The 24,413-nt window shown below is 41.2% G+C and overlaps 1 protein-coding gene across 2 annotated transcripts in view; it reads right to left on the reverse strand.

Annotated features, from left to right (window-relative positions):
* Positions 1–17,990, reverse strand: part of TWSG1 (twisted gastrulation BMP signaling modulator 1) — a 36,446-nt gene extending 18,456 nt beyond the window's left edge. Inside the window, exons 1-2 of one of the 2 annotated variants that reach the window (XM_081252724.1) lie at positions 17,516–17,592; positions 16,082–16,238 (exon numbers count right to left, since the gene is read on the reverse strand). In XM_081252724.1, coding sequence (XP_081108850.1) covers positions 16,082–16,204 — 123 coding nt within the window. In that variant the 5' untranslated portion in view covers positions 16,205–16,238; positions 17,516–17,592. Of the gene's footprint in view, positions 1–16,081; positions 16,239–17,515; positions 17,593–17,827 lie in introns of those variants that run through there. The other variant, XM_081252723.1, reaches the window with a different exon arrangement.
* Positions 17,991–24,413: the final 6,423 nt, after the last annotated feature.

Below are 24,413 nucleotides of genomic sequence, written 5' to 3' on the forward strand. Positions count from 1 at the left end.
TGTACCAAACAATCTGTATTCTTCAAAACTCACGCAAGCATTCTTTCCAGGAGATTGGAAAATAATGAAAACGAGCTCCTCAAACGAACTTTTTAGCCAGTATTACACATTTAACTTCTCACTTTCCAGGAGAAAAATAATATACAGGCAAAGTTAACATATGGCATTTCGGATCTCAAAAACCTCACTGCAAATCTAAAGAGTAAAAATGTGTGGAAATGATTTGTTTTGTTTCTATGTTCTAAAGTCAAAAATGGAAAGGCAACAATGAATTTCTATGTGTAAATAATTATGAATAACAAACGTGTAGCTCATCAAGAAATCCATTATTTTCAATTCACTTTATGTGTACTTCAGAATCACACTATTAAATAAGTTTGGCCATAAACACATTTGGAAATATATTTTAATTTTTTTGACAGCTAGCAAACTATGGTTGGGAAGAATGTTTCTAAATATAAAAAAAATTTTTTAAGGTGCTTTGAAGTCACGTACTGGAAATACAAAAGAAAAAAAACACACCAAAACGTAACTATGAAGAATCAAGGATCACAGAAAAACATAAAAAATTACTCCATTTAAATTAAGTAGAATCTTTTCTTCAGGACACTTAAAAAGAAATCTTTACTTTAGTTGTTTTATTTATGAGAACATAAATGAATCTTCTGTAACTAGAAAGGCTTTGCTAAAGAGGCTAGAGTCAAGATAAAAGGAATGTTTTAAATTTTTAAGAGTTTTTTTTTTTTTAAATCATAAAAGACTTTGAAAAAAATCTACCAGAGTAGAAGGAAAAAGCACCCAAGTTCCTCCCACTTCGGTAAATTCCTGTGCGTTTCTAACAAAATAATGATGGCGCACTCTCCTGATTTAAAAAGTAAGCATTTCCCTATTGTATCAATAAAAATCTGTCAACATAACATAACGGCTCCATAATGGAACATATTATGTACCAAAGTTCAGAAGCAGGCCTTAAATACTTCATCTCTTTCACAGCTTGTCCATGTTCTCATTCTGTATCACCGCCTTCAGAAAAGTCATTATTATATTCCATGTCACTATTTCTTCAAAGTCTTCTGTATTAACTAGAAAGAGGGTTGTGCTGAGATGTGGGATTCCTGTGTGGACTGGCTATTTACGTAATTCACTAACCTGCCTATGACTAACCTTGAGCACTGCTCAGTCGGCTGAACGTGGGATCCCAAGCAAACACAGCATTCACAGAAGAAAGGTGGATCCAGCGTCTCCACCTATTTCCTGCCACAGCCTCCCCCAAAGTTCCTAAGTGGGTTTTATGTAACATTAACAGGCACTGTGCTAAGTGTTTTATATGCATTATCTTGGAGCTCATAAAGCCTTTATCAAGGTATTATTCATCTTCATTTTCATATAAGGTGATGAATTTGTACATCATTCAATTAGTAAGTGGCTGAGATTTGACCCCAGTTTTGGATAGCTATTCCTGCTTTTTAAACAATGAGATGAGAAATATAAAGCTTATTTCTTATTAATTTAGCATCTCAATAATTATAGTTATTACTTTCTTAGAGAGAATGAGCCCATAATTAAACTTAGCTAACCCTTCAGGTTGTTTAATTAAAGGCACTATTATATCTTTCACTCTCAGTACCTGAATACAATTACAAGTGCTATTGCCAAAGTTTAATCATTGTTTGTAAAGGTAAAATAAGTATCAACGGCAAGAGTTGCAAAACCAGTGTGTTGGGATTTAATACTTAATTCTTTTTTTGCTTGGGCCAGTTAATGATCGCATCATCTGCCTCCCTGGTCTGGAAGTCCCAGGGAAAGTATGGGTGCTGCTCCTGGTACAGATGAAAGGCTGGAAGGGATGGGTCAGTGATCCAGCCCAACTGGGCTCCGACGTCAGATCTTCTGCCACAGGGCTGCTCCTGCCACCACTGCTTCCGCGTGTCAGAGCCAGAGTGACATGGATCGTGAAGTACCACGCTAGATGTTCTTAAAGTGTGGTAATCACACCGTTCAATACATTTATGGTGGAAAAAATTATAAATTTATACTAAATAGAAAACAGAAATTTATACATTTGAGCTATCCTACGTTGACCAGAATGAGTATTTAGAGATAATTTGGCAATTTGCTTGAAAAACTTATATGAAGGGACATCCCTGGTGGCACAGTGGTTAAGAATCTGCCTGCCAATGCAGGGGACACGGGTTCGAACCCTGCTCCAGGAAGATCCCACATGCCGCAGAGCAACTAAGCCCGTGCACCACAACTACTGAGCCTGTGCTCTAGAGACTGAGAGCCACAACTACTTAGCCCAAGTGGCACAACTACTGAAGCCTGCATGCCTAGAGCCCATGTTCCGCAACAAGAGAAGCCACCGCAATGAGAAGCCCATGGACCGCAACAAAGAGTAACTCCTGCTTGTTGCAACTAGAGAAAGCCCACACGCAGCAAAGACCCAACACAGCCAAAAATAAATTTTAAAAAAGTATTTTACATTTGTATTATTGAAAATCTTGAATATGACAAAGAATTTCAATTTTTTTATGCCAGAAGACAGATTTTATATAATTATTAAATCAACTTTAATGGAAAATCTTGTTCTCTATACGTCTAAGGTTCTGGTGAGATCTTAATCCATGCAAAATAAATGGGGTGTTAATTATTCATCTAAGACTAAGCCTAGACTTTAAGAGTTAAAATTTACTTTATAAACTTCCAAATTTCCAGGTCAGAGATGGAAACTAATAACTTGAGGGAAATTTTTATTTATATAAAGTTGCTGATAAATATCTCCATTCTTTAACTGTTGCCAAAATCTGAGAGATTTGTTAGCAATGTTGTTAAAACAGGGAAATATCACCATTGAAAACGACATTACAGTCTAGCAGACAGCAAATGACTTGGATTTATAGAATCTGGATTCAAGTCCTGGCCCGTAAACTGCTGCATGTAACACCAAATCTCAGCTTTTCAGATGCTTTGTGATCCAGCAATCCTACTCCTAGGTATTTAATCAAGAGAAATGAAAACATACATCCACACAAAGACCTATACATGGAAGTAAATAACTTCATTCATAATCACCAAAAACTGGAAATAAGCCGCATCCATCAGCTAGTGAATGGATGAAGAAATGGGGTACATCCACACAACAGACTACTACTCAGCAAGACCAAGGAAAGGAGTCCCTGAGACACGCAGCCACATGGGTCAATCTCAAAAGCATTATAACTGAAAGAAGTCAGCCAGGCACAAAAGGTTACACAACGTATGATTCTAAGACATTCTGGACAAGGTGAAATTATAGGGACAAAAATCAATCAGTGGTGGAGAAGTACTGAGGCTGGGGAGGGGGCTAGTCTTGACTCCCTAGGGGCACGAAGGGACTTTTAAGGGTGATGAAAATATTTCCTATCTTGATTGTGGTAGTGGTTACATGAGCATACATTTATCAAAAAGCATAGAAATGTACACCTAAAAAGAGTGAAATATACTGTATGTGAATTATACCTCAATAAATCTGACCCCAAAAATGCTTTGGGAGATTAGGGAATAACTCATCTCATCTCTGAAGGACCAGTATGGTATATTGTGGTCCATAAATTTATTATTTTAACAAATCTGAACTGAAAAACATAAAGCATTATATAAATGTTAACTGGTTATTAAAGAAAGCCGTGCAGAAGATAGTTCAGAAAATATATTTCTCTATTTTACTTTCAAGCTAAAACTAAACTTCTCTAAACTAACATACTTTTTTTTAAAACAAAGAAACATAAAACAATGCTGGTGAAAAATGCAAAATGTGAAAGTTGTATATATAACATACAAACTTCATTCTATGTTTAGGTGTTAAAAATCACCTAAACATAGAATAAAAACCTAAAAAGGACTATATCAAATATTAAGAGTAGTCTGTGTTTAGAAAACAGGACTATAAATGATTTAGTTTCCTTTTTCTACTTCTACGTTTTTTTTTTTTTCCTGGTACGCGGGCCTCTCAGTGTTGTGGCCTCTCCCGTTGCGGAGCACAGGCTCTGGACGCGCAGGCTCAGTGGCCATGGCTCACGGGCCCAGCCACTCCACGGCATGTGGGATCCTCCCAGACTGGGGCACGAACTCATGTCCCCTGCATCGGCAGGCGGACTCTCAACCACTGCGCCACCAGGGAAGCCCTACTTCTATGTATTTTGTGGATTCCTTTGAGAACAAGATATTTTTATAATGGCAAGTAAACATTTTAAATTTAAGTAGGAGGACTTCTGAAGATCCAGTTTAATTTCACACAATAAAAAAAAAAGACACTCAAAAACAAAAATTGATGTTCTTAAATATTAAATCAAACAAACTATAAGTGTTTATAATATCTTGACCTAAAACCCCCAGGAATGTAAGAACAAAGGTAATTATGAAAATGAACACTGTATGAGCATCGGTAACCAACAAGGCATTAGACTGTACCTGTGCTGATACTATTTTCACAATCCTTACATAGGTCAAATGGGTATTTAAAAACCAATACATAAACAACACACCCTCAGACAATTAGCCTTTATTCAAAACAATAAACATAATTATAATTATGTTAGTTACAACAAATCTGTTTTGACAAATTAATACTTTTTTTTTTTTTTTTGGCGGTATGCGGGCCTCTCACTGTTGTGGCCTCTCCCGTTGCGGAGCACAGGCTCCAGATGCGCAGGCTCAGTGGCCATGGCTCACGGGCCCAGCTGCTCCGCGGCATGTGGGATCTTCCCGGACCAGGGCACGAACCCGTGTGTCCTGCATCGGCAGGCGGACTCTCAACCACTGCGCCACCAGGGAAGCCCCCAAATTAATACTCTTTAAGGAGGCCATCAGACAGACTTTCAAACTCGGAACAGAAGTATTTAAACCAAATCTTACCATCATGTTCTTTATAAATTCAAACTTTTGCCTTGAAAATAATATAAACAAGTGAAATACGGAAAACAGAATTTATCCTTTTGGCTAAATAAATCAGCATACAAGTTCATGTACATACATGAACTACCAAAATATATCAAACGACACCCATTTCTTATATAAATCTTGTAACAAAATTTTAATCCTACTTACTACAAAAGTACCCCAAAGCATTTCTTTAAAATCATCCAGGTGAGGTGAAATAGGGGCAGGTAGAGATGAGACTGGACCGGCCATATGCTGACCACGGGTGAAGCTAAGTGACAGGTAAATAGGGACTTTACTATTCTCCCTATTAAAATTATATTTGAAGGCTAATTATTATTATGATATACTCAACATTTCCAAGTGTTATCACCTATAAAATTTGGTTCTATTTATACTTTTTATATAAAATAATAATACTGCTGTTAATAGTCATATATATATACATATGTTTCTCTTTAACACAAAAATTTTTCTAACCTTGGAGTTGATGGGACAAGATTATATTCACACATACCTTAAAATAACCAAGACCCTTAAAAATAAAAATTAAGCATCATGCTAGATTATACCAATGTGTTTTATCTTATTCTTACTTTTAAAGGAATATTCAATAGAAGAGGCATTTTTGTACCTAAAGAATTATAAATTTAACACTGAAAAAAGAAAATTATATTTGAAAATTTCCAAGTGTCCCAATGAAATCCTCATCTTTGGTCTTCTTCTTTTGGGGGGGGCATGGTACATGACTTGTGGGATCTTCATTCCCTGACCAGGGATCGAACCAGTGCCCCCTGCAGTGGAAGCGCAGAGTCTTCACCACTGGACGGCTAGGGAAGTCCCCCTCATCTCCGGTTTTTTAAAATACATTTATTTATTTGTTTTTATTTTTGGCTGCGTTGGGTCTTTGTTGCTGTGCGCGGGCTTTCTCTAGTTGTGGTGAGCAGGGGCTACTCTTCCTTGTGTTGCATGGGCTTCTCATCGTGGTGGCTTCTCTTGTTGCAGAGCACGGGCTCCAGGCGCCCGGGCTTCAGTAGTCGTGGCACGTGGGGTCTAGAGCACAGGCTCAGTAGTTGCGGTGCACAGGCTTAGTTGCTCTGTGGCATGTGGGATCTTCCCGGACCAGGGCTCAAACCCATGTCTCCTGAACTGGCAGGCGGATTTTTAACCACTGTACCACCAGGGAAGCCCTCATCTTTGTTTTCTTGTTAAATTTATTTATTTATTTATTTATGGCTGCGTTGGGTCTTTGTTGCTGCGTGGGCTTTCTCTAGTTGCGGTGCGCGGGCTACTCAATGCGGTGCCTTCTCTTGTTGTGGGGCACAGGCTCTAGGCATGCAGGCTTCAGTAGTTGTGGCATGCAGCCTCAGTAGTTGTGGCTCGTGGGCTCGAGTGCAGGCTCAGTAGTTGTGGTACACTGGCTTAGTTGCTCTGCGGCACGTGGGATCTTCCCGGACCAGGGCTTGAGCCCATGTCCCCTGCCTTGGCAGGCGGATTCTTCACCACTGTACCACCAGGGATGTCCCCTTCATCTTTGTTTTTTTTTGTTTTTTTTTTTTTTTTGTTTTTTTTTTTTTTCTTTTTGCGGTATGTGGGCCTCTCACTGCTGCGGCCTCTCCCGTTGCGGAGCACAGGCTCCGTACGCGCAGGCCCAGCGGCCATGGCTCACGGGCCCAGCCGCTCCGCGGCATGTGGGATCCTCCCAGACCGGGGCACGAACCCGTATCCCCTGCATCGGCAGGCGGACTCTCAACCACTGCGCCACCAGGGAGGCCCTCATCTTTGTTTTAATGTAATAATTCAACAGGTGAAACAGCCAGTGAAAATAAATTTTAGTCTCCACTTATAAACTTTATCAGCTATTCTAACTGCTAACATTTGAAGGGAAACAAAACTTACTCTTCCCTTAAACTATATCAGGTCTAACTCATTACTTTTTTTTTTTAAGATTGATTGATTGATTGACTGATTTCGGCTGTGCCAGGTCTTAGCTGCAGCACACAGGATCTTTGTTGCAGCATGTGGGCTCGTAGTTGCAGCATGCAGGCTTCTTAGTTGCAGCATGCATGCCGGATACAGTTCCCTGACCAGGGATCAAACCCTAGCCCTCAGCATTGGGAGAGCGGAGTCTTACCCACTGGACCACCAGGGATGTCCCTAACTCATTACTTTTGGATATTAATTTCAGAGATTTTCATGAGGTATTAACCGAAGCAAATCAGGACAAAAATAAGTTAGAGTCACAACTTTTAAGAGCAGGGAAGCAGAAAAAAGAGAGAATACACTATAGGAAAATAAGGTAGTGTTTATAAAAGGAAAGAGGGAACATTGTATACTATATGCCAAAATATTACTAGTAGAGTAACAAATCAAGATAACTGTAGCAAAAAAACCAATGTGGAATTTAATTAGCACTCATTAAGGAAAAAGGAAGAGAAAGTTAATTTTTTTAGTTTGCTGTGATTAAGAAATTCCTGATGTTACCTGAACTATTTATATTTTTAACTTAAAACAAAATACATTAAAAAACTAGATTAATGAGAAACTACTTTGAAATCCCAACTTATTTCAGATAATCTAAGATTTCTTTAGTAGTTAAATCAATTTTTAGAATAGAAGAAAAGCAGACTGTTGATTTAGTACATAAAAGCGCTAAATAAATATTCAGAAAACCAGTAAAGTGCTAAAAGAATGCATCAATGATCTTTGAACCTAAGTTTGAATATCATCATGAAATATAAAGTTTATATCATCCTAAATATGACCATAAATATTAGCTAAAAGTACTCACAATAAGTAAGGAGTTTTTCAGTTTTTGTTTTTTAATAAATTTATTTTATTTATATATTTTTGGCTGCATTGGGTCTTCATTGCTGCATGCGGGCTTTCCCTAGTTGTGGTGAGTGGGGGCTACTCTTCGTTGCAGTGCACGGGCTTCTCATTGTGGTGGCTTCTCGTTGCATGTAGAGCATGGGCTCTAGACGTGCAGGCTTCAGTAGTTGTGGCATGCGGGCTCAGTAGTTGTGGTTCGTGGGCTCTAGAGCACAGGCTCAGTAGTTGTGGCGCACGGGCTTAGCTGCTCTGCAGCATGTGGGATCTTCCTAGACCAGGGCTTGAACCCATGTCCCCTGCATTGGCAGGTGGATTCTTAATCACTGTGCCACCAGGGAAGCCCTGGTTTTTCAGTTCTTAATACAAAATGGGTCTTGAGATTTCTGGTGTAGAAGCATAATATTGATTCAAATTTTAAATGCTCTTTTCACAAAAGCAGAAGAAAAAACAAGTAAAGATCTTATTAAAAGCAAAATCCTGTTTTACCATTTTTCCCCTGAAAGAGGACAGCTCAACCACTCATTATATGAGCAAAGGAACACACCAAGATGACACTATTACTTTCCTGATGTTAAAATTACATATCTTTCCTGTCAGAAGCACAAAATAAATATTTACGTAGGGACCACCCTTCTACGTAGCAACTTGTAGGAGAGGCAGGAATGACTGTGCTGGTAAAAAACATTTACACAAGTCTGAGCTTCCAGGGAAAATGTTTTATATTTAGTTACTTCATGAGTTGCGGAGGGCCTGACATAAACAAATGTTCTAACTTATCCTCACAGTACAGCATTTCAACACTACAGATGTTGTTCAAACCAAATAACTAAAAGAAAAGCTAAACTCCCTCTTAGGAGGGAAGTTTCTTTACACTTCTATAGCATGGCCTTTCTTAAAGTTCTTTTCTCCCACCTTCATTTCTGTGCATGTTTTTCTCTAAGTTTAAGGAGAAGAGCTATTATTGCCATCTAAAATGTCAACGTGCCTCGTACTTTGTTGAATGTGAAAGCGGAATTTTAATAACTTAGTAGTGTGATAGCAAACAAAGCCCCAGCAATTCTTCACCTTTTCAGGGCAATCAACCACTTTGAGAACCTCCTGAAAGCTATGGACTTTTCTCCTAGAAAACAGTACATTTGCAAATTTGAATATAATTCTGGGGGTCCACTTTAAGAGAAGCACTAAAGAGGCCTAAGGACACCAGCTGACAGTTCTTGGCACATGAAACGCCAATAGCAAATCTATTCCTCAACTGAAGAGAACAGGAATAAGAGGGCACTAAAGTTCAAGTTTCTATCAGACCACAGAGGCAACCCCACACTAGGGCACAAAGACAAGAACCAAGCATCTACCAACCAACCACCACCCCGACCACAGCAAGAACACCAGCCATTCAAAAGAAACAAACCAAAAACTTCTCTGCAGGAAAATGATCAGCCTCAGAGCAGAAAACACACTCCAGCATCGAGGGCTTCCCTGTCCCTCAGGCGATACCCTCCAGTCTGTGTATGTCAGCCCTCCCCACAAACACAGTCTCCCAATCAGGCTTTTATGCTTCATTCCTAACTATAATGGACAACTAAGGAACACTATACATTTGAGGAAAGCCTCCTGCATGAAAGAGATATAAATTTAAAGAAAAAAATAATCTTGGAAGAAAGAGAAATCCACGTAACAGAATGGGGAGGTGAGGGGTGGAGACATACCTCCATCTCCATCAACAAAACTTCCAGTAAGTATTCTCAGGATATCTGAGAAAACAGTGCATTCAAATACAAGTAAAAGTGTTAAAAGAAAAATTAACAAGCAGAAAATAAGAAGTAAAATTTTAAAGTTATTGCTAAAATTTAAAAATTCAATAGAAAGGGTTCAAAGGTAAAGTCAAGGAACTCTCCCCAAAAGCAGAATAAGGTGAAAACAGATTTAAGATTTACAACACTACATACAAGCAATGAACAACCTGAAATGAAATTAAGAAAACAGTTCCATTTACAACAACATCAAAAAGAATAAAATACCTATGAATAAACCTAACAAAAGAAGTGTAAGACCTGTATGCTGAAAACTACAAAATATTGTTGAAAGAAATGAAAGAAAAATTTAAATAAAAGGAAAGACACTCCTTGCTCATGAATCAGAAGACTTAATACTGTTAACATGGCAATAATTCCCAAATTGATCTACAGAGTCAACGTAAACCCAATCAAAATCATAGCTGGCAATACCAAAGGCACAATCCATGAAAGGAAAAAATGGGTAAGTTGGACTTTTAAAATTTAAAACTTCTGCTCTGCAAAAGACACTGTCAAGAGATTAAGAAGACAAGCCAGGGGACTTGCCTGGAGGTTCAGTGGTTAAGACTTCGCCTTCCAATGCAGGGGGTGTGAGTTCGATCTCTGGTTGGGGAGCTAAGATCCCACATGCCTTGCAGCCAAAAAACCATTAACATAAAAATACAGAAGCAATACTGTAACAAATTCAATAAAGACTTTAAAAATGGTCCACATCAAAAAAAATCTTAAGAAAAAGAAGACAAGCCACAGACAGGGAGAAAATATTTGCAAGACACACATCCGATAAAGGACTGTTAATCCAAAAGATACAAAGAACTCTTAAAATTCAACAGGAAGAAAATGAACAACTCAATTTAAAAATGGGCAAAAGACATAAAGACACCTCACCAAAGAAGATATACAGATGGCAAATAAAGCATATGAAAAAAAGCTCAACATGTCATTAGGAAATTGTAAATTAAAACAACAATGAGATACCAATACACACCAATTAGAACAGCTAATATTCAAAACACTGACAGCAGCAAATGCTGGTGCGGATGTGGAGCAACAGGAACTCTCACTCACTGCTGGTGGGAATGCAAAATCGTACAGCCACTTTAGAAGACAGTCTGGCAGTTTCTTACAAAAGTAAACATACTCTCAGCATATGATCCAGCTATTGTGCTCCTTGGTATTTACTCAAATGAGCTGAAATTTTATGTCCACACAAAAACCTGCACATGGATATTTGTAGCAGCTTTATTCTTAACTGCAAAACTTGGAAGTAATCAAGATGTCCCTCAATGAGTGAATAGATAAACAAACTGTGATACACCCATAAAATGGAATATAAAGAGATAAGCTATCAAGCCACAAAAAAACATGCAGGAACCATAAATGAATACTGCTAAATGAAAGAAGCCAGCCTGGAAGGGCTACATACTGTATAACTCCAACTGTATAACATATTGAAACAGCAGAATTATATAGACAGTAAAATGCGGTGGGGGATGCAGAGGCCACGTGGAAGCACAGGGGATTTTTAGGGTAACAAAACAATTCTGTGTCACACTGTAATGGCAGATATATGACATTATACATTTGTCAAATCCATAGAACTGTCAAACATAAAACATGAACCCTAATGTAAATTGTGGACTTTAGTTAATAATAGTATGTCAATATTGCTCCATCAATTGTAACAAATGTACAAACTAATGCAAGATGTTAATAGTAGGGGAAACAGTGGGTATGTGTAGGGGAAAGGAGTATATGGGATCCTTCTGCACTTTCTGCTCAATTTTGCTGTAAACCAAAAACTACTCCAATAAATAAAGTCAAATATATTTATATATAAAAATCCTAGCTGGCTTTATTACAGAAATCAACAAGCTGACCCTAAAATTTATATGGTAATGCAAGGGCCCAAAGTATTAAAAACAAATCTTGAAAAACAACAAAATTAGAAAATTCATACTTTGTGATTATAAAACATACCACAAAGCTACAGTAGTCAAGACAGTGTGGTACTGGCAAAATGATAGATATATAAATCAATGGAATAAAACTGAGAGTCCAAAAATAAACTCTTACATTTATGGTCAAATAATTCTCAACAAGAGTGTCAAGATAATTCAAAGGAGAAAAAAATAATATTTTCAACAAATGGTGCTGAGACAACTAGATATCCATACACAAAAGAATAAATTTGGACCCCTACCTAACACCATATACAAAAATCAACTCAAAATAAACTGCAGACCTAAATATAAGAGCTAAAACTACAAAATTCTTAGAAGAAAATAGACAAGTATATCTTATAACCCTGAGTTAGGCAATGGTTTCTTAGCTACAACACCAAATGCAAAAGCAACAATAAATAAATAAATAAATTAGACTGCATCAAAATTTAAAACTTTTGTGTTGCAAATAATACCATCAAGAAAGTGAAAAGACAACCCACAAAATGGGAGAAATTACTTGCAAGTCATATATCTGATAATGGACTTGTACCCAGAATATATAAATAACTCTTATAACCTGACAATAAAAAGACAATAAGCCTATTAAAAAATGGGCATTGGTTCTGAATAGACACTTCTCCAAGGAAGATATATGAATGCCAATAAGCACATGAAAAGATGCTCAATATCATTAGTCGTTTGAGAAATGCAAATCAAAACCACTTCACACCCACTAAGATGCCTATAACAACAAGTGCTGGTGAGGATGTAGAAAAATTGGAACCTGCAGACACAGTGGTGGAAATGTATACGGCCACTTTGGAAAATACTTTAGTGGTTCTTCAAAATGTTAAACATAGAAAATATGACCCAGCAACTCTACTCCTAGGTATATACCCAAAAGAAATGAAAACAGATATCCATATAAAAACGTATACACAAATATCCACAGCTCCATTACTTGCATAGCCAAAAGGTGGAAACAATCTAAACATTCATCAACTGATGAATGGATAAATTAAATGTGGCATATCCATACAGTACAATATTATTTGACCATAAAACAATAAAGTACTGATACATACTATAATATAGATGAATTGTGAAAGCATTATGCTCAATAAAAGAAGACAGGCATAAAAGACAACATATTGTATGATTCCATTCATATTAAATATCCAGAATAGGCATATAGAGATACTCTGATTAAAAAAAAAAAATTAACACACAATAATAGTTGGTTGCTTTCTCTAGAACTATGTAGAATTAGAAGGAAACTCTTGAGATCACCCAGCTGGTCAAGTCACAGTTAAGATGTGGCAGATTGTGTTTTCCAAACATGGCCACGTCATTCATCCCATCCACTAAGCTCTCCTTAGTGTTACACTCATGATCCTCCATCAGAGGCGGGGCCTGTGTACCCTCCTCTTAAATCCAGGTGGGCCTACCACCATGATGGAAGTAACACTGTAACCTCAATGGCGTGGCCATAAAAGGCAATACAGCTTCCCCTGCTGTGTTTCGTGAGACACATGGTCTTGGAAGCCCTGAGTCAACATGTAAGGAATCTGGCTAGTCTTAAGCCAGCATGCTGGAGAAGTCATACAAAGAGACTATGGATAGGGAGGGAGGAAAGGAGGGGAGAGAGAAAGCGGGGACAGGGGGGTGAGAGAGAGAGAGAACAAAGAACCTTCCTAGCCCAGCTTTGTGATATCCAATACAGCAGTCACTAGCCACATGCAGCTGTTTAAATTTAAATTAATTAAAATGATTAAATTTAAAAATCTGCTTTTCAGTCACACTAGTCATATTCAAGTGCTTAACAACCACGTGACTAGTTTCTACTGTACCTGACAGGGCTGATGTAGACCATTTCTATCATCATAGAAAGTTCTAGTGGACAGCGCTGCCTCAGGTAATTTCAGCTGCCAGCCTTCAGGCCACCCCAGCTAATAATGCTGTGTGGTGCAGATGAACTATCCTACCAAGCACCACACAGGATGCAAATTCATGCTCAAAATAAACGTTGTTGTTGTTTCCAGCCACTGACCTTTGGGGTGGTTTGTCACACAGCCACAGTGAGGGAATGCAAGGAGAGTAAAGGGCAGAATGTTAAATAATCAGCGGAGTCCATAAAACCAGGTAAATGGTAGAACCAATCACATTTCACTGCAATGTCCAGTAAGTGCTTAGCACAATGTCATAAGTGCTTAGGAATAAATGAACAAGAAAACCCTCAATACTCAAGGCCTCTATTATTTTAACCCCAAGCACCCTGCCACCATGCACCAGAAGCACTGTCTCTACTACTCCAGAAAAAGATTTGATGATTCCTAGTTCTGAAGGAACAGGAATCAGAAATGTTTGCATCAGTGAATTAGTGGTTTAAAAAAAAAAAAAAGAGTCTTACCTTCTTTCCAATAAGTTTACTAAAATCACCATTTAACAAACAGGTGAAGCTTCACCTGATTTTCCAGTTTTTACACTTAATTTTTTTACTCTACTTTTTGAAGCGTTTTGTAAGTATTACAGAATTTTAAACTGAAAAGCAAAACAAAAACTTCTGAGAGTTTTTATCGATAGTAACCAAATGCTTTCTTCTTTAAATACTGCCTTACCAAGCAAGGTCTTTCAAATAAAATCCAATTTTTAATTATTTGAATAATGGAAATTACATACTTGGAGAGTCAAAAAATAATTTGAGATTTAAGTAAATTTCTACCTAAACATGAATATAGCAATTGTTATGAGACTTTATTTCCAATAATGAATAATGAAGATACACTGAAACAACGTGGGAAGTGGCACAGATTCACCTCTGACCACAGCACAAAGCTGGACTTCACGAGAAAACTACCAAATTTTCAGCCAGCACAAGCCTAAGCAGACGTGCCGTATCAAAACTTCCATGTAGGGACTTCCCTGGTGGCGCAGTGGTTAGGAATCCGCCTGCCAGTGCAGGGGACATGGGTTTGAGCCCTGGTCCGGGAAGACCTCACATGCCGCGGAGCAACTAAGCCCTTGCTCCACAACTACTGAGCCCGCGCGCCTGGAGTCCGAGCTCTGCAACAAGCGAGGCCACCACAATGAGAAGCCTGCGCACCGCAACGAAGAGTAGCTCCCGTTTGCCACAACTAGGGAAAGACTGCACGCAGCAATGAAGACCCAATGCAGCCAAAAATAAATAAATAAATTTAAAAAAAACTTCCATGTATAAAACTACGTGATATTAAAGAATTATTGTTAATTTTTAAAGTGCTAATAGCTATGTTTTCAAGAGTTCTTATCTTTCAGAGATAGACAATATATTTATGATAAAATAATATCAGGGGTCTGCCTGACACTAAACAGAGCTAGGGTGAACAGTGCAGGGGAATAGAGATGAAGCAAGGGTAGCCCCGAGTGAATGATGGCTGTAACTGCTGATTATTACTGCTGTTCATTATACTCTTCCCTCTTCTATTTATGCTTAAAAACATCCATAGTGAAAACCCTTACCCTAACCAACCAACCTCCCTAGTTAAATGTTTTGGTTAAAATGCAAAGTGAGGGTAGAGTATGAGATGGTGACAACCACACTCACATAAAGGCCAGGCTTCCCAGAATTTTAACTATTAATGAGGACCAAAATGTCACAAATCAGCACTTAATGCCTCTCATCTATAAAAATCATTACCACTTCTAGTACATACAAATGCTCTCATGTCAGGATTACAGCCAAGAGGTAGCTGAGTCATACTTTATACGGAATTCTAATATGTGTGGTTACTGAATTTCTTAGCCAACAGCTAGAAGAGAGGCTAATAAATACAGACCCAAGACTGCTGACGGTCTAACAGGATGGGAAAAGGGAGAACAGCTGTATAATACATGAAGTTCAACACTAATTAACGCAACTTTAAGAACAGTAATAACCAGTATGTGTATGGAAAGGCCACAGGCTTCGGGTTCAAACACAGGGCACGTTCCACAGCCACTTAACAGCTCTGTAAACTAAGCCATTAGTTAACCTCACTTTTCTCTTCAGGAAGGCTTGCCTTGGTGGCTGAGAGAGAGATCACTGTCAAGCATCTTGGAAGCACATTCTCCAACGCCTGCAACCTTGAGAAACCTTCACCCTGAACCCCCCAGCTCAGCTGCCCCTGGGTTCCCAACCCTCAGCAACTGCGTAAATAATAAATGTTTACTACATTAAGTTGCTGTTTGGGGTAACTTGTTACTTAGAACAGACAATTAGTGTATTATATTTAGGGAACACTTTGTCTATGATTTGATTAGCTAAATTTTTTTTTCTAAATATAGTAAGTGAGTCTCTTTGTTATGTAAACTAGATTATACAAGGGAACCCTTTAATTCATCTGAATAGGCTACTCATCACCTTGTAACAGCATGTTTACAAAGCTGGATATTATTTTCTGTACTGAACTCCTTGAGTCTGACATTGCTTGTATGCAAGAGAAGTATGGGGGCAAAACCCCAGACCAGTGTCATGGTTCATTACCTCAGACCTTACACTCTCTATCTGTATATATGTGCTCTGTATCTGCTCTACAGTATATTTTAATATTAGTAAAAAAGTACTCTTAGTCCTACCTGAATGAGGCATTTGCTCACATCACTAGCACAGAGTGCTTTGTTACAACTCAGTGACACGGGGACCCATGTCAGGAACACCAGGATGGCTACAGTAAGCATAACAACAGAGTGTGACTTCATGTTTCTTCAAAGACAATCACCAAACTCCCGGAAGCTAAACAAACAAACAAAAAGAAAAAAAAAAAACAACAAAAACTTTAATTCAAAGGCAAATGCTAGGGTAAAAACAAATACAAAAATGAAAATCAAGTAAATAAACCAAGACTCATTGTTTGCGTTAAAAGACTTTTGAGTGACTGTTTAAAGATTATTCTCAATGAAAGATTACTTAAACACTCAAAAAAAAGCTACAATATACAATAATATCTTGTTAGCCATCTTCAAAGATATAGAATTCTGAAATTCCTCAGAGTACCCAGAAATGGTGACCGTGAAAATTAAAGTGAATATGTGTGTGTGTGTGTGTGTGTGTGTGTGTGTATACCATCAGTAACCTGAAAGTATCAATATATAAAGCAAATAAGTAGTTTCAATGCTGCACTGCTTTTCAGCTTTAGTTTCAGGCCCACTATTCGACTTTAAGCCAGTAAACAAAACAAAACAAAACAAACTATAAATATTGTATTATAATTTTAAAAACATTTATCAATATTTTAATTCTTAGAATTAAGACAAATTTTAAAAATGCAAATTATTCTAGTGTCTACTTGTTATTATCTCATTTTGTCTCTTAACATAATTAGCCAAAATGAAGCAGCTCAACGGAGTGGACAGTTGCTCCTTAAATAATTTAGCGAATAACAAAGAGAACAGTAAATTATTAACTGCATTAAGAACTCTAACTTACCAAAATGTGAAGATATTCTTTTAATTCCCTATCTTAGGTACCAGTGATTCTTCAAAGATATTGAAGAAAATATTACAGTCCAAAAAGAAAAAGGAAAGAAAGACCAGCACAAATTCTGACAGTGGTTGAACAATCAACACAGTCATTAAACTTTTTAAAAGGAGAAGATAAAACTTCTTGGGGTTTAAAACACCCCCCCCAAACAGAATCAATTAAATAAACGACTAGTGATGTAAGACGGATAAAAGGTGCATTTATGGGCCTTTATGATTGCTGTAAACATGTATTCTAAGTGTTAGCAAGAACAATAAAGCAAAGACAAGAAGAAGGTGAAGAGTACCGGGCTCTGTGCTCGTGTGGCTCGGTTCTGTACGAGAAAGCCCCAGGGACCGTGGCCGAGGCCGGGGGTACCCTCCTGGGACCGTCAGGACCCACCGCCCGCTTTACTGAACCGCACGCCCAAGTCCGGTGACTCCGGAGCCACCGGCACATATTCGTGGCGGCCAAAGAAGGCATCGGAAAACGAATTCTTCCAGAGCTAGTTTTCTCCCCACAGCAACTGAAAATGGGATATTTTCCTCCACCTCACGGCCGTCTGCGTCCCACTCCCCGAACCTCCCCAGAACAGGCGTCCAGGTGAACGAGGCACGCAGAGGCAGGTAACCGAGCTCCTCCTAGGGGAGCGGCTCCCTTCGGGGCCTCGGGAACAAAGCGCAGCGGCCGAGCGGGCGGCGCTGACAGCGGCCCCGGCTGCCGGCGGAGGAGCCACGCCCCGCGCCCGCCCCGCCTCGTTGCCGCGGAGGCCGCCCAGGCCGCGCGGGCCCGGTCCTTCCGCTCCTCCCGCCCGGCCGCGGCCTCCAGACCCAGAGCGGCACCCGCCAACCCCGCCCGCTCACCGTACGCCGCGGCGCCGCGAAGCAGCCTGCCTCTCGTTCCCCGCGGGTCGGCCGAGCGGGCGCGCCGCTCTATGGAGGGAGGCAGGCCGCGCCTCCGTTCAGTCCTCCGCGCAGCGCCCGCGAGCCTCGGCCGTAAAACAGGGAGAGACCAGCCCGCCGCCGCCTCGCCTCCGCCCCCCGCTTCCCTCCGCCCCCCTCGGCTCCCGCCGCCACCGCCGCCGCCAGCTCCCGCCAGGAGGCGTCTCTCACTCCCCCGGCGCTCCAGTCCGCGCGCGACCCGGCCCCGCCCAGGCCACGCTCCCCGCGGGCCCAGCGCGCCCAGGGTCCCACCCCCTACCCGGCCCCGCCCCGACCGCGGCCACGCCCACCCGGCCCACGCGCATAGTCCCCCTTCCTCTTCCCCGTCCCGGTCTTCGGCGCCTTCCCGCCCGCCTCGGGCTCCCGCAGACACTGCCGCCCGTCCCCTTCTCCGGGCTCACCCTGCCCTGGTCCCGGAGCTGGGACGTGATGTGCACGAGCTCCTCGCCTCCTCACAGCCACCCTGGGAGGGAGCTGGTCTCGGCCCCGTTATGGGGATGCCGGACTGACTGATGCACCCCGCTGGTACCCAGTGCAGCTCATACCTGAATCCCGTCATTGACGTCGGAGACAGGATGTATTAAAAACGCAGGCGGGACTTCCCTGGTGGTGCAGTGGTTGAGAGTCCGCTTGCCGATGCAGGGGACACAGGTTCATGCCCAGGTCCAGGAGGATCCCACATGCCACGGAGCAGCTGGGCCCGTGAGCCATGGCCACTGAGCCTGCGCGTCCGGAGCCTGTGCTCCTCAACGGGAGAGGCCACAACAGTGAGAGGCCTGCGTACTGCAAACAAACAAACAAACAAACAAAACAAAAAAAAACACAGGCTTCTGGGGTCTGCCTCAGACCTACTGAATAAGGGTCTCCAAGAGTAGAGCCTTCGTCCCGCAGTGCCCTTAATGCCGAGCCCTTCGTGGGCGCCCGGCTTTGTGCTCAGCGCTAGAAGCGGGCAGGAGCGCCGTGGGTGCTGGTCCAGAAGGTCACAGGCCAGGGGAGAGGACGGATGCACACCTGGACAGATGGCAGGAGACGCCTGCCCAAGCATGTGTGACCAACAGTTAGCTTGTAGATAAAGGCGACTGAGAATGGCACTCAGTTCTTTCCCACAACCCTGGGAATTTGCTTTTTTAAAAGTTTCCAGAGTGATTAAGTTGGAGCCCATTGTACTTTTCCCTTGGAAATGGTACTAGACGATTTTAGACCTAGTACTAAAGTCTTAAGCTGGTAGGATCTTAAATGCCCACATTCCCCTTGGTTGATGAAGAAAACAGAAAGAACGGAAAGAGTTGATTGGCTGACGGAGTGGACTGCATTATTGCTGTTAGCCCATTTTTGTACAGTAAGTAAGTATACATTTCAAAAACCATCCCTGAAAATTATCCGAAAGAAATAATTGAGTGTACACAAATTTAACTTTAAGGATCTTATTCTTAGCATTACTTACTGGTTAAATGAATTATGATACAGTGCAATGGGCTAAATCAGATATTAAAAAATAATATTGTAGGTCAGAGGTTCTCAAACTTTGTAGTCTCAGGACCCCTTTACACTGTTGATTATTGAGGGCTCCAAAGAGGTTTTGTTTATGTGTGCTACATCTATCAAAACTTTTGAAGTTAAAACAGAAATTTAAGAAATAATTATTTATTATCTCATTTAAAAATAATAGACTCCGTTATATGGTAACATGAATACATATTTTATGAAAAATAAGTATATAGGGCTTCCCTGGTGGCACAGTGGTTGAGAGTCCGCCTACCGATGCAGGGGACACGGGTTCGTGCCCCGGTCCGGGAAGATCCCACGTGCCGCGGAGCGGCTGGGCCCGTGAGCCATGGCCGTTGAACCTGCGCGTCCGGAGCCTGTGCTCCGCAACGGGAGAGGCCACAACAGTGAGAGGCCCGCGTACGGCAAAAAAAAAAAAAAAAAAAAAAAGTATATATTCCAAGACAAAAAAGAAAAATAGTGGGAAGAGTGGCATTGTCTTACATTGTGCTATTTAATGTCAAACTTAATAGAAGGCAGCTGGATTTTCATATCAGCTTTTGCATTCAAACTGTTGCAATATATATTATATACCCTCTAAAAAAAACTACAGTGTGAGAGGAGACTGAAAAGGCAAATAATGCATTAGAATTAAAATAAGAATAGTTTTGAGCTCAGGAACTACCTGAAAATGTCCTGGGACCCCCAGGGTCTCCAGATCACACTTGGAGAACTGGTGTTGCAGAGAAATACCATTGGCATGGAAAGATATTCATGATATATCAACTTTTAAAGAAGTGTGTGTATTTTTAGAATGAAGATTATGAGCGATTTGTGTTGTTGATGTTTTTCTTTGTGCTTGTCTGCATTTTCTCATGTCTTTGCCTGTATTACTTTGGTAATAAGATAAAAAATAGTTATTTTTAATTTAAAGATCCTCTTTGATAAGCTCTAGAAGATCAAATGTCAGTTGAGCCTCCAGGTGGCTATCAAGGAGTTCTGAATGGGTTTGGGAATTTGAGAGCTGCAGGGGTTATTGTAGTGGCTATTTTATTTTACCAGAAGCCTTTATGATCAATGCAATAAAGCCTCTTAGTAGGGTTTGATGAAAGGGTCAAATGTCACTGATTCACCTAAGCTTCAATCACCTGACACAGATGCATCAGTGGTTGACTGTCAGCCAACCACAGTGAAGAGGTGACTCGTTTCCTATTGCTGCTAACAAATTACTGTAAATTTACTGCCATAAAACAACAACAATTTTCTTACCGCCTGAGCTCCGCCTCCTGTCAGATCAGCGGTGGCATTAGATTCTCATAGGAGCGCGAACCCTACTGTGAACTGCACATGTGAGGGATCTAGGGTGCGGCTCCTTATGAGAATCTAATGCCTGATGATCTGAGGTAGAGGTGAGGCGGTGATGCTAGGTCTGGGGAGTGGCTGCAAGTATAGATTATCATTAGCAGAAAGATTTGACCATAATATATCAGTTGCTTGCAGACTCATATCAAAACCCAATCAGTAAGTGGCAAGTGAAAACAAGCTCAGGGCTCGCACTGTTTCTGCATTATGGTGAGTTGTATAATTATTTCATTATATATTACAATGTATATATATAATGTATATATATTAATGTGCACAGTAAATGTAATGCACTTGAATCATCCCGAAACCATCCTCCCCGTCCCCCCACCCCATCTGTGGAAAAATTGTCTTCCACAAGACTGATTCCTGGTGTCAAAAACGTTGGGGACCACTGGGGTAGAGGGAGTGAAGCTAGGGGAGGGGGTGTTATCCTGCCCAGCATAGAGAGATAAGAAGGACAATTGTAGTTTGTGAACTCACTCTTGTAGGTGGTGCTTCTACACTCTCACCTCTGGGCCTCCCCTCACCCCAGCCAATTCACCCCAGAAGACAGGGAGCAAAATGGGAGCCCGAGACACAAGTGTTGGGTGCCCCTGCTAAGCACTCCAGTTTGGTCTGGATTCTCCACTTCTGAGCTTCCTTACAGGAGTACGGGAAGAGCCCCCCGGCCCTGCTGGAGGTGGGACTGGACGGGGGGCGAAGCGGGGGGCGGGGATTGCTCGGGCCTGCGTGGAGGAGGCGTCCAGCCTGTGAGCCTTTCACCCGGTGGAGACAGGAAGACTATTCTGTGTCCCAAGGAACCGGCCAACTGCGGCAGGCTGGGGATTATGGTTTGGAATCCACTGTCCCATTCTTAATGCTTTCCATCCGAGAGACCCAGCTGAATTAGCTGATTTGATTTACAGATTTGAACTAAAGGAGCCGCATCTAACAGCCTGGCAGCCTGTGGTGTGGAAAGGAAGATCTAGGGATGGAAGGCCCTTTGGGAAGAAACCTCCTTCCTTCACCCTCTCCCCCACCTCTTCCCTCCCTGCTTTGTTGTGGGAATTACCGCAAAGCTCTCAAAAGAATGGGGAAAGGAAAACGCTTACTTCCAAAGGCCTCTCAACTCTTCCTGTTTTAAACAAGAAGAAATGTAGAAAATCTTGAGGCTATTTTTGTTTTGTTATGTTCCATTCCGGGTTCGTAAAATACTTATAATTCCCTCTGCAATGAACGGTTGTGAATCCACCAGGCAAAAGGAACGCCCAAGCAAACTTTTCCGAGGCTCAGGTCCCTAGGGCTACAGGAGGCCTAGCAAACCTCTGGGGAAACTGCTGACCCCGCCTGCTAGGAGAAAATGCTTTTTTGGCAGATGTTTGCAAAGGGCTATCAAGGGCTATTGAGAGATTTACAAATCGTTCTCAAAAGCTCTTAAGGCTTCTCAAAATCCACTATTTACTCATGGCTCACTCTTGCCTACCAAATTAGGTCCCAACTTTGTAGCTTACTTATTTAGAATATTTCTTAATTTATATTCATTTCAACTTTTTCCTTTTTTTCTGATTACAGAGAATTAAAAATTTTGGGGACTTCATGTGCGACCCTGGCCATTTTAGCCCCTGGAGATTGTACCTAGCTTCCTATATATTCCTTCAGTCTTTTTTAAGTCACATGTATTAACATATGTTTGCAAAAAATGAAATTATGCTAAGAATACTTCACTGCAACTTGCTTTTTCCCATTTGGCATATCCAGAACATATTTTCATGCTAGTAAATGTGATTCTTTTTTGATGTTACACAAATCCTCTCCATAGAGCCAAGGTGGTCTATTTGCATGCTTCATACTTCTCCACTCCTGTATTCCGCACATTTTTCTTTTTGCTTGGGACATTATTCTTTTTTTTTTCCTGGCTACATAAACCCTATCCACTCTTTAAAAAAAATTTTTATTTTATTGAAGTATAGTCGATTTACAATGTTGTGTTAGTTTCAGGTGTACAGCAAAGTGAATCAGTTTTTTATATATATATGTGTATATATATACTTTTTCAGATTTTCTATTATAGGTTATTACAAGATATTGAATATAGTTAACTGTGCTATAGAGTAGGACCTTGTTGATTATCCATCCTACATGTACTAGGTTTGAATTTGCTAATCCCAGACTCCCAATCCCTCCCTCCTCCACCCCTCGGCAACCACAAGTCTGTTCTCTACGTATGTGAGTCTGTTTAGTAGATCAGTTCATTTGTGTCGTATTTTAGATTCCACATGTAAATGATATGTTATGATATCTTACGGTATTGTCTTTTTCTTTCTGACTTACCTCACTTAGTATGAGCAGTCTTCAGTGGCTGGAAACCTTGTTTCCACTCTGAAACTCATGGCGTGCACTGAGGTGAGAGGCTCCAGGGCAGGTAAGAGGGGACACGGGACTGCGTCACAGCTGTGCTGTTTTATCCCACGTGGAGACAGAGCAGTTCTGAGGCAGGAGTTCTTTCAGGATTGCGTTGGGGAGGGCTAAACACAACGAAACAACAAGCGAACCGAGAAACAAAGAAACCCACACCAAACCTCCACAAGAAGGCAGCTGGTCTCCTGCTCTTCACCTGCTTGCCAGCATCAGCCTGTTCACTCCCTCTGAATTAGTGATGTCTTTGGACTGGATTTTTGTCTGCCTCTATGTTGAGCATATACTTTTGCTCAGTGAATGTTTCCTCATGAAACTTCCACCATAGTGCTAACTTATGTCAGAAAGCCAGAGCTTCTAGATGCCTCTAAAGGACAAACTGCTCCTTTTCACCAGCTCCAGCCTTCGGTGTCATTAATTCAGGGACTCAGATGGCTTCAACAGGGCTTCCATCTGCAGTATCCCTGATTAGACTGTACCCGCCCAGGTTTTCTATTCTTTTTCCCTTAATCAGTGACTTCAGCTTTTTGCCTTTAAGCCGGTCAGACTTACAGGTTGAGGTTTTTCTTTCTTCCCTTCATGCTTTTTAAAATATGGATGTGACATTCATCTCTTTCATTTTTAAATACCACTCCCATTTCACAAAGCATGTTGCTGTGATTCTCTTTCCCTTTTAGGAAAACAGAATTTTTGTATTCTCCAAATATTCCAATTGGGACAGTTACACAAGTAGTTTAATTAAAGCACTCTGAGGGACTTCCCTGGTGGCGCAGTGGTTAAGAATCCGCCTGCCGGGCTTCCCTGGTGGCGCAGTGGTTGAGAGTCCGCCTGCCGATGCGGGGGACACGGGTTCATGCCCCGGTCTGGGAGGATCCCGCATGCCGCGGAGCGGCTGGGCCCGTGAGCCATGGCCGCTGGGCCTGCACGTCCGGAGCCTGTGCTCTACGGCGGAAGAGGCCACAGCGGTGAGAGGCCCGCGTATCTCAAAAAAAAAAAAAAAAAGAATCCGCCTGCCAATGCAGGGAACACAGGTTCGAGCCCTGGTCTGGAAAGATCCCACATGCCGCGGAGCAACTAAGCCTGTGCGCCACAAATACTGAGCCTGCGCTCTAGAGCCCGCGAGCCACAACTACTGAAGTCCGCGCGCTTAGAGCCTGTGCTCTGCAACAAGAGAAGCCACCGCAATGAGAAGCCCACTCACCTGAACTAGAGAAAGCCTGTGTGCAACAACGAAGACCCAACGCAGCCAGAAATAATAAATAAA

The sequence above is a fragment of the Mesoplodon bidens genome (assembly GCF_964165515.1).
Source record: "Mesoplodon bidens genome assembly, chromosome: 13".
Lineage (NCBI taxonomy): Eukaryota > Metazoa > Chordata > Mammalia > Artiodactyla > Ziphiidae > Mesoplodon > Mesoplodon bidens.